Source organism: Pantherophis guttatus, chromosome 1 (genome assembly GCF_059756535.1).
Source record: "Pantherophis guttatus breed Tessera chromosome 1, ASM5975653v1, whole genome shotgun sequence".
In the NCBI taxonomy this organism is placed as follows: domain Eukaryota; kingdom Metazoa; phylum Chordata; class Lepidosauria; order Squamata; family Colubridae; genus Pantherophis; species Pantherophis guttatus.
In genome coordinates, this window is record NC_142063.1 from 99,848,050 (window position 1) to 99,865,546 (window position 17,497).

Below are 17,497 nucleotides of genomic sequence, written 5' to 3' on the forward strand. Positions count from 1 at the left end.
GAGCAAGCTTTAGGGAAAGTGGTCAGGAAGATTTCTCATTCTTTTTCCACAACACTTTATTATTTACTGCCCATCTCCCTCGCAGAGGAATTTTAGAGGAAGATTTGTACAGTCTTCAACATACAACAGTTCATTTAGTGACGGTTCAAAGTTACAATGGCACTGAAAAAAGTGACAATGACCATTTTTCACACTTACAATCATTGCAGCGTTTCCAGGGTCAAAATTTAAATGCTTGGCAACTGACTCATATTTATGACCATTGCTGTGTCTTGCGTTCTCCTTTTCCAATATATTCCTTTTATATCTATACATTTCAAATAGGAATTTCTCATTAAAACCTTCCCGTGGGAAAGACTTCACCACTGTATAGCTATAGCTTTTATTTTATATCTGGCACAAGGTGTATTAAATTCTCCATTTCTGGGGTTTGGGCAAAAAGATTCAAAGCACCTTCCTTTCTATTTTCTCTAGAGCTGGATTCAAGGGAAAGGCTTATGGAAGGACTATGGGAGAGGTCCTTGGAAGAGCAGCTAAAACCTCTCTAGCTAGAAAGATGAGGGTGTGTCAAGAGGTCCAGCCTGATTGATATCTTAATTTTTTTCCACTGGTACTTTTAAAGTAAGATGTTTGCCAATAAGGTAGACTAACCCTCCCAGATCATAACATACAATATATTCACCGAATTTTACTCAAGGGAATATAGTTTGGGAAGGCTCAAATGTTCTCATCTCTTATTTGGAACTCTTCTGCTTTTCCCCACTAATTCCTTCAATTTTGTTTTACCAAAGAAAATCCATTGGGGGAGGGGAATGAAATGACATCATGACAGGTTGTTTTTGGAGTGGGAGAAGGAGAGGATGTTTCTTCCAAACTAGCCCTTCCTAGCCTTTTGGAGAATAATGCTGTATGGGTTACAGATCTATGCTGGTCTTAAACCATGATGGTACAGGATAGCAGGTGTTGAAAAATATTTAATAATTTGGGCAGTCCCCCAAATATCAGTTGCAGATATTCTTTAAAATACTGCAAAACACAATGGACTAAAAAAAAAAAAAACCCAGGGAGCTTAATCCTCATTAAACCCCCCATTCAACTGAATTAACCATTTCAATGCAGGTACCATACTACTGCATTACCCTTGCAAAGCTATCATTATCACTCTACATTAACAAAGATAAATTCTACAAAGATCGATAGGCAATTATTTCAGGGGTTTTTTTTTTCCAAATGTTCTTAGTAAACTTTTTTTCTGGGGCAACCTGATTAACAGATTAACAGAGTTGGAAGGGACTTTATAGGTCATCTAGTCCAACTCCCCGCTCAAGCAGGAGACCCTACACCATTTCTGACAAATGGCAGTCCAATCTTTTCTTGAAAGTCTCAAGTGACGAAGCTCCCACAAATTCCGAAGGCAAGCTGTTCCATTGGTTGATTGTTCTCACTGTCAGAAAGTTCCTCCTCATTTCTAGGTTGAACCTCTCCTTGGTCAGTTTCCATCCATTATTCCTTGTCTGGCCTTCGGGTGATTTGGAAAAGAACTTGAAATAATTGAAGAGAACCAGAAAGGGGGAAAGTCCCCCACCCACTCCAAGCTGTTTCCTTTTCTCTCTCTCTCTCTGAGTCTCTCTTATTCATTATTATTATTTTTTTTGCACATAAATCCAGCCCTAAAATTATTTGACAATTTCATTGGACTTGGGAGTTTAGTATAAAAAAAAATAAATACAGAAAATTCAAAAGTAGCCATCAAACAGTTCAAGGATAAGCCATAAAAATCAAAATTCTAAACAAACAATAAAAAATAAAATGACAAAACAAACATTTCTTCATAAATAGAAAATACAGGGTGAGCCTTTATCTCTGTACCCATCTAATTGCTGTCAAGCTTCTCAGGAAATACAATTATCAACAGAAAAATATCTTGCATCTACAATAGCTCTGCAAGTCAGGAACTATATATTTGGCCAGAAGCATCAATTCAAATAACATTACATTAGAAACAGAAAGTTTCAGTTAATATACGCTGGGTTCCTTCTTGTAGACTCCAGAAATTCTGTAGCATTTGGACACAAAGCAGAAATGTTTGGCATTAGATGGGAGGAGGAGAGAAAACTTGTCATCTATTGAATTGCCATGACTGTGCTTCTATTTTAGAGTCTAAAGCCTTTCATGGTTCGTAGAAAGCAGATGTGCATAACTGCTGCACATCTCAAATTATATATATTTTCTAAAAGAAAACTGGCAAGGGCTTTTGAGACCATCATTTTTTTTTTTCATGGAAAACACAAAGACTGAATAAGTATGCTAGCTAATCTGAAATGTATTAGCCTATCAGAGCTGAACCAGATATATGCTACAATGCATTTCTTAAATGATAGAGTTTTGGATTTTATTTACCTTTCTTTTAAGTCTGTTTTTAGAACCCAGTTTCAAGAGACACATTTTTTTCTATTTGGTATTAGTACAAGATATTACAATGAACAATAAACCACATACATTTTATTCCAACTAAGTCTGTTACACTGCTGAGTTGGAGTAAACAGATTTTATATATAATGTGTATTTATTTATTGTAATCCTAATACTTAAGGCGCTTTTCAAAATTGATTCAGAGATTTATTGTCAAATTCTACAGGCTCCTTCCTGCACAGGAGAAAATGCTTGTTTCAACTAGTTATTTTATGCTAATCTTCAGGGCAGAAATTAGTTTCTAAGAATCTGTCTGCATTTCCAAAATTCAATTACAGAATTGTATATGAATATGTATATACAGTCTTTTTCCATTCCTTTAAAGAAAAGAAGCTTTGAAATTAATTCAGAGACACTGAAATTCTGACTTTCTTCCTTTAAAGATGACATCTTAAAACTCTAAATGATATATGTGCATTTTTTTAAAAAAAACCTTCCCCATCTTTCCATAACTGTTGTTTTAAGAATATTTTAGGGAATTGATTATGGAATAAAAGCTCTCCAAAAATGCTCAAAAACACTAATAAATGAAATTATGCAAAACATAGCCAAAAAAACAACAGCAGCAACAAGAAAATTCTATGTGTCTGAACCATGAACAGTGACTTATTTTTTTTTTAATGCCTCAATTATATATGGTGATGATGAAATATGTTAGGAAAGGGTTTTTTTCAGAATAAAAGCAAAATGATGACAACAATCTGGGTCCTCATTTTACCAACCTCGGAAGGATGAAAGGCTGAGTCAACCTTGAGCCGGTGAGACTATAACTGCCAAACTGCTGGCAGTTGGCTGTCAGCAGAATTAACCTGCAATACTGCATTCTAATAGGGACGCGATGGCTCAGTGGCTAAGACACTGAGCTTGTCGATTGAAAGGTCGGCAGTTCAGTGGTTTGAATCCCTAGTGCTACATAACGGGGTGAGCTCCTGTTACTTCTGCCAAAACTAGCAGTTCAAAAGCATGTAAAGAATGCAAATAGAAAAATAAGGACCACCTTTGGTGGGAAGGTAACAGCGTTCCGTGCGCCTTTGGCGTTTAGTCATGCCGGCCACATGATCACGGAGACGTCTTCAGAGAGTGCTGGCTCTTCGGCTTTGAAACAGAGATGAGCACCGCCCCCTAGAGTCGGGAACAACTAGCACATATGTGCAAGGGGAACCTTTACCTTTACTGCATTCTAACTACTGCCCAACCATGGCTCTTTTCATACTAGGAGCTTCGTTTATACAGAAAGTCACAGGTGTTGCTGAGACTGTTTTCCCCGAGAAGAGTCAAGTATCAGGAGGAAGATGGACTGCAGCTTGAATTAAAACTGACAATGAAATTGATCAGGCTGATGCCTCTGCCAAACACTGCAGAGAAAAAGTGGCATTTCTATAAATACAGATTTATACAATTTCTAAGAAACTACAATGTTATGCCTTTGCAAATTCAATGAAATGACTTAAGAACAGTTGATTAACCAAGGGTTCTTTTTTTAAAAAAAAAATTGAACTGCAGAAAGAAGTTAGTATTAGATTCCCCCAATACGATTCAGATATTCTGTTTTGATAGTCCCACTCAATCTACAACAAAAAGACAGAATGCCACATTAGCATGGCATTTTTAAAAAACGTATCTTTGAATAAAAATAGAAGCTTCTGAGTAGTGTGTGACCTAGTGGATACAAGACAAGCTGCAACAAAAGAGATGCACATGTGTTTCCCACTAGATAAAAGGGCATCCCTTTATCTTTTCAATAATAATGATGTGAGGTAGCTTGGGCTCAGAGAGGTTGACTGACCCAAAATAATTCAGGGAGCTCTTCGACCAAGTGAGGATCTGAAAATGAATCCCATCAATCTATATCCAATATCTTAAATCATTAGGCTAAACTTTACAACTTTGTTCCCAAAGCAGCATGGAGAATCATCAACATGTGCCAACTCCAATTACAGATAAAATTACAATCATCAATGCCCAGTATGAAAAATAGATAGTACAACAAATTTGAATATGCCTAAAGCAATTAGAACAAACAGTGTTACCAATTAATAATCAAGTACTTAAAATAACTCAAGGAATCCCAGATGATAATTTCCATGTTTCAATTGTGTTTATGAAAACTGTACTAAGGGTGGCAGTGATTGCAAAGCACAAGTTCATTAAAATGGCTAAGAATGAATTCATTGTACAGTTGCTTTCCAACATCAACTGCGTTGAAAGTTTTCATGACAACAATAGATCAACATAAATGTCTAAAGTCTTTAATGTTCACAGTCCGGAGAAACCAATAGGACTTTGGGAAACAATGGGACTTATATAGTACAATGTTATATGTCTACTCAACAGTAAACATTGTTGAATTAAGTGAACTGTACTTTCATATACAGTATAGGACAGAAGCTCTAAGCAACTGATTTCTATACAATATTGCTTTATTTCATCAAGGAATATAAAAGCCTGATTTATTTGTTACATTTAGTGAGGAGAAAATATCCAATCTTCAGTTGCTAAACTTATTTCCACTGATATTAAGAACATTGATTTGAATAATATTTACTGCTGCACAAATGTGTTATGATCAGATCCTGGGTCATATTTCTAAGCCTACTATTGAAACCTGCCAAGAGGTAAATGTTAAGGATATTGTCGTTGTGTTACCAACCAGCAGAGTGTATGCACAAGGAAACGTTGCTGAGAGCAATGAATAAGAGTTATGCAAACTTTATAGTAGAAAAACAGTCTCATAGTCTTTAAACAAATTCCAAGTCTTTGCCAGTAAATCAGTCCAGTAGTTACAGAATCTTCTTACCCAACAAACAGTAGTTGGTTAGAATAACAAACTCACTCTGGTTCACAAACCACAATGGTTGCAGGTCCATCCAACGATGATTAGCAGATAGCAACTCCTCTCAATGGTAGCTTATCATAGCAGCTTCATCATCTCATCATCTTCATACACAATGGCAGCATAGCATAGCAGCAACTGAACATGTTACAGTACCTTGCTTAAATACTCTCACAACCAGTAATTATGTAATTACAGCATGATTCAGCATTAAAGTCACATAATACATTTACAGATTAAAGTTACAGTACACTTATATAACCTGGACAACTGTTAGGCTCAAACCATATCCTAACAGTAATAGAGAAAATGAAAGACCTACTAAGTAATATTAATCTATAATGCAGAGATGGAGAAATCTCATCTTTCACAGTATTTAAACAGACTATCTGCCTAATCATGTCTCCTTTATTCCTTCAGAAATCATGCCTAAACACCAAGCAGGAATTTGACAGGGAAAGAAGGATATTTGATCACATTTACTGAAATAACAATGTACCTGCATTTTTAATAGACTGAAGAGAAGACATCTAGAGATTGTTTATAATACCACAAGTTATAGTCATGTATTCCTAGCGCTATGAGTAGCTATTTCTAAACATGGTGTATTTCCCCAAGTGGTACTGTTTATGTAGCCAAAGTAAAATTTCCTGCTGTTTGTAATTGAAATGCAAAGCTTAATTCCTTGTTTGTGCTTTACAAATGACTACACATCACTATATATTCCCAGAGTTCTCTGTGAATAGGATGCTGGTATTTACCATGAAAGGTCAGGCATAATGGCAGGACATATTCATACGTATCAATTAGGCTAGTCTTCCCCCTAAGGTTCCATCTCTACAAAGAGCAACTTGAATCTTCAGCTACTCATTTTCAAATAGATTTCAGGATGCCATACAGAATAAACCAAAGTGATAAGCTATCGTAATTTTATTACAAAATATTACATAGTTTTCATTAATAAACTTATTAGTTATTACAAGATTTTGCCCTGGGTTTTCTTTTTTTTTAATTAGTGGGTACCTGTGCCTTCAGGCAAGATTACAAATGGATCAAGAAAGGTTGACAACTCTAGGCTGAAAGTAATTAGGTGAAAGCCAATCCAAGAGGCTAGCAGTCCAACAAGCAAGTAATGATAATTAACCAGCTCAATTTCAGGGAAACTCCAGAAGTGGGGACTCAGCATGAAAGGCAAAAGTAGACAGGGGATCAGATACAGACAGGCCAAATCAAAGATATTCCTTTAGAATTGATCTGATGACATCCCTTCAAAATAGATCATATTAGGAAACCTAAGCCATGCAGGCCAATACCACACTTATTATAAGGTCATAGTGACAGAAGGTTTAGGAAAAGATATTTAGATGCCATGATATGTCTAAACAAATATCAGAATTGTGCATGCCATAGTATACTCTGTGACATTCTATGGAAACAAAAGCTGGACTTTGAAGAAGCAGGACAGAATGAGTATTGATGTCTTTGAACTTTCGTGTTGGAGAAGACTCTTGAGAATACCGTAGAAAGCCAAGAAAACAAACTAATCGATTACTGGACAAATCAATCCAGACTTCTTAGTAAAGACCCAAAAGATTAGGCTGAGATTATCCTACTTCAGACACATTATCCGAAAACCTAGTTTTCTGGTACAGTATGAAATGCTGGGAAAAATGGACGACAAGAGAACAGGATGACCAATAGCAAGCAGTTTCAATGGCAATCAGTGCACTGTCAGAAGATCTGAAAGACCAAGTTAAGGATAGATCACATGGAGAAAATCTATTGATATGGTTGCTAAGAGTCAAATACTACTTCATGGCACATAATCAATAAATCAATATAGTCTGGTTGTACTTCTCCCTCCTTCATGTAAACTAGGTCTCTGTGGGAATTAAGGAGGGTGAATGTCTGAGACATTTTCTCTGGTTACATTTCAACCCTGAGCTCCATTTTTTTAAAAATCTGATCCTTGTCTTGATACAGGCTCTTCCTTCTCACCCTAATTTCTTCCTCCCATTATATCTGACAGCAGTTTCAGCTATACTAGGCATTCATCTCCATCAGTTAACTCTCTAGAAGAGGTCCTTGAAAATAAAGAGTTCATCCAGGTAGGGTGCATACAGTTTAACCATTCTTCCCCACAACTTAGCACTTTTTACTGTATTAACCCTCTAAACCTGAGTCCTTGGCCATCTTTCATAACAAAGGAAGAGATGCCATCCTCTTCTTCAGCCACCCAAAAATTGATCTCCTTGTTCTGGTCCTTGGCGAGTCTGGCTTACTGGGTTTCTGAGGCTTTGATTTTTCCTCAGGGAGGAAATGTTAAGCAGTGGTTAAGGTGTTAGGATAGGACAGGAGGTGCCCATGGTCAAGTCCATTCTCAGCAATTAAAGGTCACTGGGTAACCTTGGGCCAGTCACTGTCTCTTAGGGTTGATTCACACTTCCTGTTTGCCTTGGTTCAAGAATGTTCCTTCCCCTATTATTTGAAGATGGCAGGAATCTATTGTATTACCATCAGCACACCCCCAAATCTCTGAGAGGGTCCCCTCCCCCTGAATTTTTTTGTTACACTACCTCAAATGTAGTGTATTTCTTCCTCCAGTGGGACGAGCAAGTCTGATCCATTCACTCATTGCACTTCATACTTTCTTACACAAATACTGTTTTTTAACTGGCTCGCTATGCTTTATGCTTTGCCTGGCATTCTCCCTCATCCCCCACCATCTGCCTTTAATGGCTGTTTTGTACGGAGCTGCTATTGTGTCTGACATAATTTTACCATTTTATTTTTGCTTTCATGGTTCAATCGTGGAACAGTGAAATGCTGGACATTTTGTTTGTTTGTTTTCTTTAACAGATTTAGCGTAAGAATGGTGAAATGTGGCCTGATTTCTTTTAATTGTATAACACTGGCAAAAAAAAAAAAATTGCCAAGTTTCTTCCTCTAGAGTAGACCAACTGAGTGGGAAAGTGTAAAATGACTATTTAAAAAAAACAGATCCAGCAGATGAAATTAATATGGCCCCATCTGATGAATCAGACTCTGAACTGGAAGAGCAAGACTTCACAACTCAAGGCCCTCAGATATTTGCCAATAAGTCAGAAAAAGAAAGATCTTCTACAGTAGATGTAGAAGTTCTTTCTCAATCTTGGCAACTTTAAGATGCGTGGACTTCAACTCCCAGAATTCCTCACATATCTTAAAGTTGCCAAGATTGGGAACCTCTGTTCTACATGATGAACCTGCACTTCTGGAGCAATCACATAATCAACAGCCAAACCATAAATAGGCTGAGTCTACAGTTTCAGAGACTGAACAGGAAAATGTCCTGAATCCTTGCACAAGATTGATGGAGTGAGTACAACAGGGAAGTTCAGCAAGGTTTCTCCAAGGAAAGAGCTATGACTCAGGAAAGTAGGCATGGGCTGATGCAGTACTGTGAAAAAAAGGCTTGAGAGTCAAACTCATGTAAGCAAATAATCTTTCCAACCTTGGACCTGGCTTCCTCAGTGTGTGTAATATCTGATTCCCTGGCTGACATCTGGACTAATACAAGGCTACATTCTGCTCTGGTGACTGGATCTTAGATTTGTCCACATAAAACTTCAGTTTCTGAAGTAAGGTTGTTTGTTTTTCCTGAACTCCAGCTTTCCTGCACAGTGGTGAGATTTATAGTCACTGTCAAGACCATTGATCTAAGTCTGGCCTCCTGTACTTATAGTTACTGGCACAGAACAGAAAAGTTGGCCATTTGGGTGTTATTGTTTTTTAACAGGGTAAAATTGACTACAGTTCTGCCAAGTTCCTCCTTCCTAGTCCAAGTGACTAGAAGAATCTCAAAAGAGATGTGGAAAAAGAAAGGCAATTGTGGTTTTCTTTCCTGGAATGGGTGAAAGAGGAAAAGAAGCAGGGAAAAGAATCACCTATCCAAGCCATGTTAACCTTAGTCAGGCAGAATTCTTACTAATTCTGTGGCCAAAAGGGAGATGTATTTGAAATCTGGAAAAGGACTTTTTAAACCAACCTCATTTCTTGATAACTCAGCCTTACTGTTGATTCATCAACCATATGCCGGTCCCATTCACGTATAAATGGGAAGGATTAGGGAAAGCAATGGTGAACTACTCTGTAAAAGAATCTCACCAGAACACTTTATGGCAATAACTCAACATGACTTAGGGTGTGAGTTGGATACAAAAAATGACTGATGAAAAAGAATTGACACCTTTGAACTGTGGTGCTAGTTTAAATTACTGCATGTACCATGGACAGCTAGAATAATCACAGAGAGATGTTAAATCATAAAAAAAAAACAGACACAACTAGAAGTTAAAATCGTAAGAGTATGTCTGATTTACTTTGGCCATGTTATGATGCAAAGTCATTGGAAAAGGCAATGATGCTAGAAAAGGTTAGTGGACCAAAGAAGAAGGGACAAGCAAAGAACACACTGGCTTGATAACATCAAATCTGATAGAAAGTTGAACATACAACAATTAAAAGAAGGTGTGCTTGACAGGTTAGCATGGAGAGCACTTGCAATAAAGTTACCAAGAGACAGACACAATTAAATAGATTAAATAGTTAAAAAATAACAACATTCCTTGCTAGTTTACACAGAACGGATTAGTTAATGCAGTTAATGGTTGCAGTTCAGAAGAGCACTTAGCCCAAACAATCTCATAGGATCGTTGTGTGGAAAATACTGGCTGCTGATGTATGCTGTCTTGATTGTCTGAGGATAAAACAGAATATAACTAATACATAAATATATTTCTCAGTTTTCTTCATTTTGGAAGGAAGAAAGGGCCCTGTTTCTGTAGCAATAAATTATAGAATGAAAATAAAGACTGGTGGAGGATTTACAGAAGGATCGTGACAGGATAAACCTCCTTGGGGGAAGTACCTATATCATTATGAATCTGTACCATTCAGTTTGAGAAAGTATCTCTAAATTTTTAAGTTGATGGTACATGACATCATCAACAGGACAGCTTCCTTCAAAGTAAATTCAATCTTTAGGGAGGAAATGTCTAATTGTGAAAATGGACATGCTGTTTCTTTCTGTGGGAAACCTGTGCCCGTCTACAGGCTGACTTTTTCTTCTTTCTCTAATTAGTATAACTATGATTATTAAGTTGGAAGTTATTCCATTAATTCTATAGTCATATATGTTGATGCTAATTAATTTTATTAATTAGTTTACTATATTAAAAGTTATTTTAAAACCTCCATTCTAAGAGGTTGGATGATTTTCTGGGACATATTTTAAAGACACCCAAGAGGAAAAGGGTTTGTAGGAGAGTAGGAAATCATCTCACTCTCTTCCTATGAGGAAAAGGTGCTAAAACACCAAGGGAGTAGATATGGATGCTCTGGGACCAGATTAGGTGAGCAGAATACATAGAACTGCTTGCTGTTCACAAGCCAGATATTAAGGTCACTTTATATACAAACTTTTTTTAAAAAATCCACGCTCCACAATACAGTTTAAGAAAATGAGCAGAGAACTCAGACTTAAATCGCCAGTATAAACTACATTGCTGCTACACTATGTCATTCCTAGCACAATAAAATAACTCCCTTAATATTTAAAAAAAAATCACTTTCACAAAAAAGCTAAGCTACTATTGCAGTTGGGAAGAAAGTGAGGCCCAAGATCAGGCATGGAATGAAAATGAGTTCATGGGAGATCAAGCTGCAGCGTAGGGATGTTAGGAATAAATCTAATGGATATGTTTTCCATATGGCCAATGTAAATTTCACAATTCTTAGTTCTGGTATCAGTGCTAAAATTCACTTGGAAGATTTCTGCATATTTATAAGTGCTTTTATTTCTTATTTTTTCTTCTGCATGTCCAAGCAAATCCAACCATCCCACTGAATATAAATCAGTTGAGACTTTCCCTAATGAATATGTGGCAAAGAAAAATGTCAACTAGAGATTAGTTCAGGAATGGATTTCAGCATGCTACATTCAGATTTTCTTTAGTCATCTGTTCTTATATTATTAATTACTAATTTGTAATATAAAACAATCCTATGCATTCAGCAAAGCATGAGGAAATGTTGACGTGATGAAACCTTTTTTATTTACAATTAGCACAATAAGAATGCTACCTTATTATGTCAGGCTAGAAAATTTCCTTTTTTTCATCAGCATTTACTTAATAACAATTACATTTTTCTTAGATGTAAGAGATGCTTACCTAAATGATAATTAATGGAAATTTAAACTGATATATAGCACAGCTAGTGTAACACTTCTGGCAGGAGACATTCAAACTGTAACAATGGAATGATCTATTTAACAGATTAACAGAGTTGGAAGGGACCTTAAGGGTCATCTAGTCCAACCACCACCACCACCACCCCGGCTCAATGTCTAAAAGTGAAATGGAGTGGGACTGGTTAATAGTTAGATGGGAGACCATGGACTGATGGCTAGGCTGGACAGAGAGAACCTGGAATAAGGCAGTAGCAAACCACTTCCATATTTTTGCCCAGAAATCTACCTGGACATATTCATGAATCCAATGGAGTCAGGCTCATTGGATTGCATAAATGAACAGGAGCATGGTAATTAAAGTGAATCGATACAAACAAAGACTCATTTCAGAGAGTGCAGAAATGCAGCTAATAAATAGACACTGGGAAAGGGTAGTGCCTCTGCTCTACCCAGCTCTGTCTGTCCTACAAACATTGCATTTTTCCTAGCAAAACACTTTTATTTTTCTGGCTCTGTGTACTTTTAATTCACCAAATTTTAAATTTTCTGTGTAACATACTGTTCTTGTTCCTTAAAGATTTTACATCATTGTTTATTTCATCCTATTGTTGGTACATATTGATGTTTTATTGCTACAAGAAGCCCAATTATCTGGCCAGCCTACAACATGGACAATTATATAAAATATAAGTAGGATAGTCACAACAGAAATCTGTAATTGCATTTCAACTTATAGGATAACTAAAGAATATTTTGAACAATATTGTTCTATAGGAGATTATCTGCAACAATACCTATTATCATTTCAGATATGCTTAAATGCTGTATTAGATGTCATATCGTGGCTTCTCCCACTTCATGACATGCCGAATTTTACAGAATGTTCTGTAAAATTAGCAGAGCTATAATGAGTAATTTAAACAATGAAGAACAGATTCCACTTTATTCCACTTCTCAGTAAGGTTTGAATAATATATATTGTGTGTATGCTGTTTTATGCTGTTTTATGTACTACCATCTGCAGCTATAAAGTCTGTTCAACTTATTAAATATTGGTGGATAATCTTCTTAATGCCCAGCACATACATAGAGAGCATATGAGTTTACATTTCTAGGAGACGCCCCTCCCCCCCCACAGAATTTCTATATACCTAATGTTCCATGTTGTAATTTACAAACAATTGTAGGAGAAGGAGAAGTAGAGTGTGGCGGTGGAGTCAAGAGAGGAATCATCCTGGAATTATTACATTCCCATCCAAGTACATTACATTACATCCAAGTACATTACATTACAATTATCAGTTCAGAGGAGGATGAACCAGCTCCAGGCATATCAAGAGGGGAGTTGGGCAATGGCTCCGAGCAACCGTCTGAAAGGAATTTGGCTGAAGCACAGTTGCAGTAGGACAGCCCTGAGGCTTCAGGTGAGGAAAGCATGATGAGGAAGAGGAACTGCCTTCTTGCTCCTGATCTAAGAAAACTTTGGGCAGAGAAAAGGCAGGAACAGCTAAAGTCAACCTGATTACTTGAGAGGAGGCAAACTCACCCCTCTTGATGGGCCGCACTGGAAACTGGCTATTTAGCACAGAAGACAGATGGAGATAATGCTGGGAACAATGTATTCATTTCCTACCGTGTTTCCCCGAAAATAAGACCCTGTCTTATATTTTTTTGAACCCCAAAATAAGTGCTAGGCCTTATTTTCGGGGAAGTCTTATTATTTTGGGGCACGTGGAGGAAACCAGATGAAATGGCAGGGACCGGCTGCACATGCATTTAAATATTTTGGGGGAGAGCTTATTTTGAGGGGGAGGGGCTTATTTTAGCGCATGCGCTCAAAAGCCCGATTGGGCTTATTATCAGGGGATGTCTTATTTTCGGGGTAGATATGTTTTTCCTGGTTGTTGTGACCCTTGCCTTGCTTTGGATGACACTCTGCCTTGACTTGGATTGTGCCTTGCAAACCCTCTTATATTGTGGGTTTAATTTTGACTTGTGGGTTTATCTTGTTTGGGAAACTTTCAAGTGCTTTCTGAACTCACTGGCCATTGCTCTGTGGACTAGCATTAGTCTGTCTTTGGCTGGACTTAATTGGAACAGTTCTGAGTTTTTGGTGAAGGGTATTGCTGGGGAATATTAAACCCGCTAAACCACTGTTATATGTGAATGAGCAGGACAGCACAGTGGTCCTGATTCTTGGTGCTAGACAATAATTTTACATATGAAAAAATAATAATAAAACAACTACATTATGTTTTTCAAGCACGCAAAACAGGGAACAGAAAAAGGATGCCTTGAAGGGAAATGATAAACATTTATTACCTTCTTTATTCATATAAAGCCTTCTATAAAATTGTGGCTGCTAAAGTGATAGCATAGGCAGTTATTTCTCTCTTGCTACTATCTTTCTGCAAATCTTCAGGATGAACATAGGTTTGAGTTCATAGAACATCGAATAACAAGATTGGATGGGACCTTGGAAGTCTTCTAGTTCAATCTCCTGCTCAAGCAGAAGACCATATACCATTCCAGACAAGTGGTTGTCCAATCTCTTCTTAAAAACCTCCAGTGATGGACCTCCTCCAACTTCTGGAGGCAAATCGTTCCACTCATTGTTTTCACTGTCAGGAAATTTCCCCTTAGTTCTAGGTTAGATCTCTCTTTAATGCCCTCAGGTGCTTTGGAGAATAAGTTGACTCCCTCTTCTCTATGATAGCCCCTTAAATGATGTAAGACTACTATCATTTCACTCCCTAGTCCTTCCCTTCATTAGGCTAGACACATCTAGTTCTGTCAACTGTTTATCCTACAGTGTTGCCCTCCTTGTACTCTTTCTAGGGCCTCAATATATTTTGTTTTCTAACTGATCTGCATTTCCTGAAAAATATTTTCAGTGCTACTGTATTCTTAGTACAGTATTCTTATAGTGTAGCTACTGTTAAACCATCAGGTAACAGAGGTATTTATGTAAAACCTTTTTTTCCACACAATTCAAAGTGTTGTCAGTATACAGAAGTTCTAGCTGATATTCTATTCAACTCAATCAGTTAATACCTTATTGGTTTCAGAAATGCTGTTGCATCGTTCACCATCTGACCATGTCCTCAGCCTTCTGTTTTAGAACTGAAATTGCCCCTCTCTTTTAAAAATACAGCATGCTACAATCTTTGCTTCCAAAATATTGTATACAGTTTATTTTCACTCCATGCTGAGATCTGATTTCTCACTTTGCATACAGAGTGCATTCTTTCTCTGTGGGAGATAAAAACACTGACTAGAATGGCTACAACCATACACATAAAATTTGAAATAATGCATTCTCTGTGCAAGCAACTATGTGCTATTTTAAATTCCTCATGAGAAAAAAAAGTGTTAATAATTGTGATTCACCCTTTAAAAATGTTACATGTACCTCAGAGCAAGAAAATCAGTTACAAGTAAAAATTACATCTCTAGGTACTTCTAACAAAGGAGCCATTACAGTAATAAAAAATTAACGATGAACTATTCAGCCACAGAACAAATCTAATTTAGAATATATTTACTTTCTATCATTGCTTATTTAGCTCATATTTTCTTTAATTCAAGCATGTTTTCACAATAAGGAAGAATATTAAAAATTAATCAGAACAGCAGCACACATAATAAGAAAGCATAAAACAGCAACAACCACAAACAACTGCAGGTTAAAATGAAGCATTTTAATGATTTTTAACTGATCTGGTTAAGTATAATGTGTGAACACAATCACTGAATAACATTCCATCAAATAATAATCTAACGCTGAGTTAGGCTTTAAAAAGAAAAAGCAGAAACTTGTCACAAATTTGAACATTGGCTGATAATTGTGAAATTCTTCCTGCATGAGGGCTGGCAGCTAACACTAACTGATAATTTAATAGTTGCATTTTTGACCAATTTTCCAAAATGCCACTGGGGCTAGTTTTAGTTTGTGCCTAATGAACAGTTGTTACTCTAGTTGCTACATTTTAAAAAAATGTCTCCATAAAAGAAAATCTAGGGAAATATTTTAGCAATATTAAGAGATACCATCAGAAGAAAAATGCTATTATATGTCTAGAACAGATATAATTTATTGACAAATGTGATTTTTTTAAAAAAAGCTCCATGTATGAAGTTCCATCATACATATATTATAGGAAATAAAATTCAGTGTTCTCTTTTGAGTTAGAAATGTAACAGTGCAATCTAGCTGTTTTCCAAAGGCCATAAAACTTGGCTGAAAAGTGCAGAGAGCCTGCAAACCAGATGTTGACCACTCTCATTCAGCAAGTTGTAGAAAGCACCAGTTTAGGGGAAAAAGTACCCCCAATTGGCTCTTATCAATGAGCATAGATAGTGATCATACTATAGTTAGCATTATGAATGTAAAGTTGGGACAGATAATGTTGCCTAAATTAATAAAGTTATTTTATTTCTATCAAGTTTTGAATGTTTTACATGCTCCCAAACATCTACTGAATTTCTGGTATGAACAGAAATCCACTTTCTCTTGTCAACTTTTTTGTTACAGCAATTCTGAGTTTCCAATCAATTAGGGTTCTTTTCCTTGCCTCGTCAGGAGGCATTATAAGCAAGGGGATTTAGCCCTCTGTGTCAAGCACTGTTCTTCACTTATTTCTGAGGCATGCATATATGCTTTCTCAGAAAGAGAACTAGCCGAGGCTTTGGTAGCTTATAGCAACCAAGGAACCAATTACCGACAACAGCAGCTGATGCTGCCATGGCAATTCCTGCTCGTCACAAAGACAGCAAGAATGGTGGCAGAAGTATTTGACTGCCAATATTATATAGAAAGGTAGGAGTACAAGCAAAACAATTCAGTGGAGAGAGAGGAAGAATTGAGGTATCCTATGTAAAATCTACTTGTTTACTCATTCCCAAATCAACAAACACTGGATTAAGAGGGGGGATTATAATTGCTTATCTCTAAAGAAAGCCCTTTTAATTTTTGCTTTATTTAAATTTATATTTTATTTGATAAGATAATTGTTTCTGATCCTCTTAACCTAAAGGTAATGGGGGGGGGGATCCAGCATAGAAAACAAGATTCCTCAGATAAATTCCAAGGAAGAATAGATGTCAATCTATTCTGGAATTTGATTCTATACCACAAGTTTTGTTTGAAATACTTCACACCTAAATAATTATTTGTAAGTAACTGCATGAAAGCTGTATGCATTTTTATATATGATCTGTTTATGAGAAGGGATCTATGCATTTACCGCCTGTAACAAATTATCCTTGGGTTCATCAATTTCCTATACAGAAAGAATTTAAATTTGGAAATTAGCTTCGGAGAAATCTGTGAAGAACAGAACTGAATGTCAAATACAAGGCAGTTGTCAACCCATCAAGGATCTTGAAATACCATCAATGTTGACCCACAAAAGTCCTCTGTTCCTGAGGGCAGCAAGTAACATTTAAATTAAAGAAAAGGAAATTTCACAGGTGTCATGCGTATTGCAATGATCTTGGAAATTATCTTAGATGCCATAAACTTTTGCAGATAAATGAGGGGAAGAAGTATGAAAAAAAAGAATGGATGCAAATAATAATGGAGCAGAATGAGCTAGCACAGTGGCCTTGATACATATTCACTCTTATTACTATCTGAAGAGAAAGTGGGACAGTAACAGCATATGAGAATACCCCATCACGATCTGACCCACTGAAATAAATCTAGAACACATCACCAAAGAATCACCCTGTAGCAAACACACAAAAGCAATAATAGGAACTGGCTGCGCATGTCAGTTCAAAAAAAACAAAGATTTCCAGCCCTTCCAAGGGACTGTGATGTACAATAGAGATTAAAAATAGTTCCAGACATCTCCAGGGTGTTAATTGTTGGTGTTTTAAAAGGATGCCGTTTCAAAAATGCAATGGCCACATCTCCTCCCAAATGAAACAAACTACTTCTATTTATTCGCCACTTT

General features: G+C 36.7%; 1 protein-coding gene and 1 long non-coding RNA gene across 7 annotated transcripts in view; one reads left to right on the forward strand and one right to left on the reverse strand.

The window, feature by feature from the left end:
* Window positions 1-17,497, reverse strand: part of TUB (TUB bipartite transcription factor) — a 136,248-nt gene that overhangs the window by 60,453 nt on the left and 58,298 nt on the right. For 2 of the 5 annotated variants that reach the window (XM_060687701.2, XM_060687700.2), the window contains exon 1: window positions 3,195-3,310. The exons of the other annotated variants lie outside the window; for them this stretch is intronic. In XM_060687701.2, the coding sequence (XP_060543684.1) occupies window positions 3,195-3,295 (101 nt within the window). In that variant the 5' untranslated portion in view covers window positions 3,296-3,310. Of the gene's footprint in view, window positions 1-3,194; window positions 3,311-17,497 lie in introns of those variants that run through there. 5 annotated transcript variants of the gene reach the window in all.
* LOC148116496 (uncharacterized) lies at window positions 12,741-17,011 on the forward strand. 2 transcript variants are annotated; one of them, XR_015730059.1, is made up of 2 exons: window positions 12,741-12,961; window positions 16,828-17,011. It is a non-coding gene; the product is annotated as an uncharacterized LOC148116496 (long non-coding RNA). The 2 variants fall into 2 exon arrangements; XR_015730061.1 differs by lacking the exon at window positions 12,741-12,961 and adding an exon at window positions 16,328-16,404.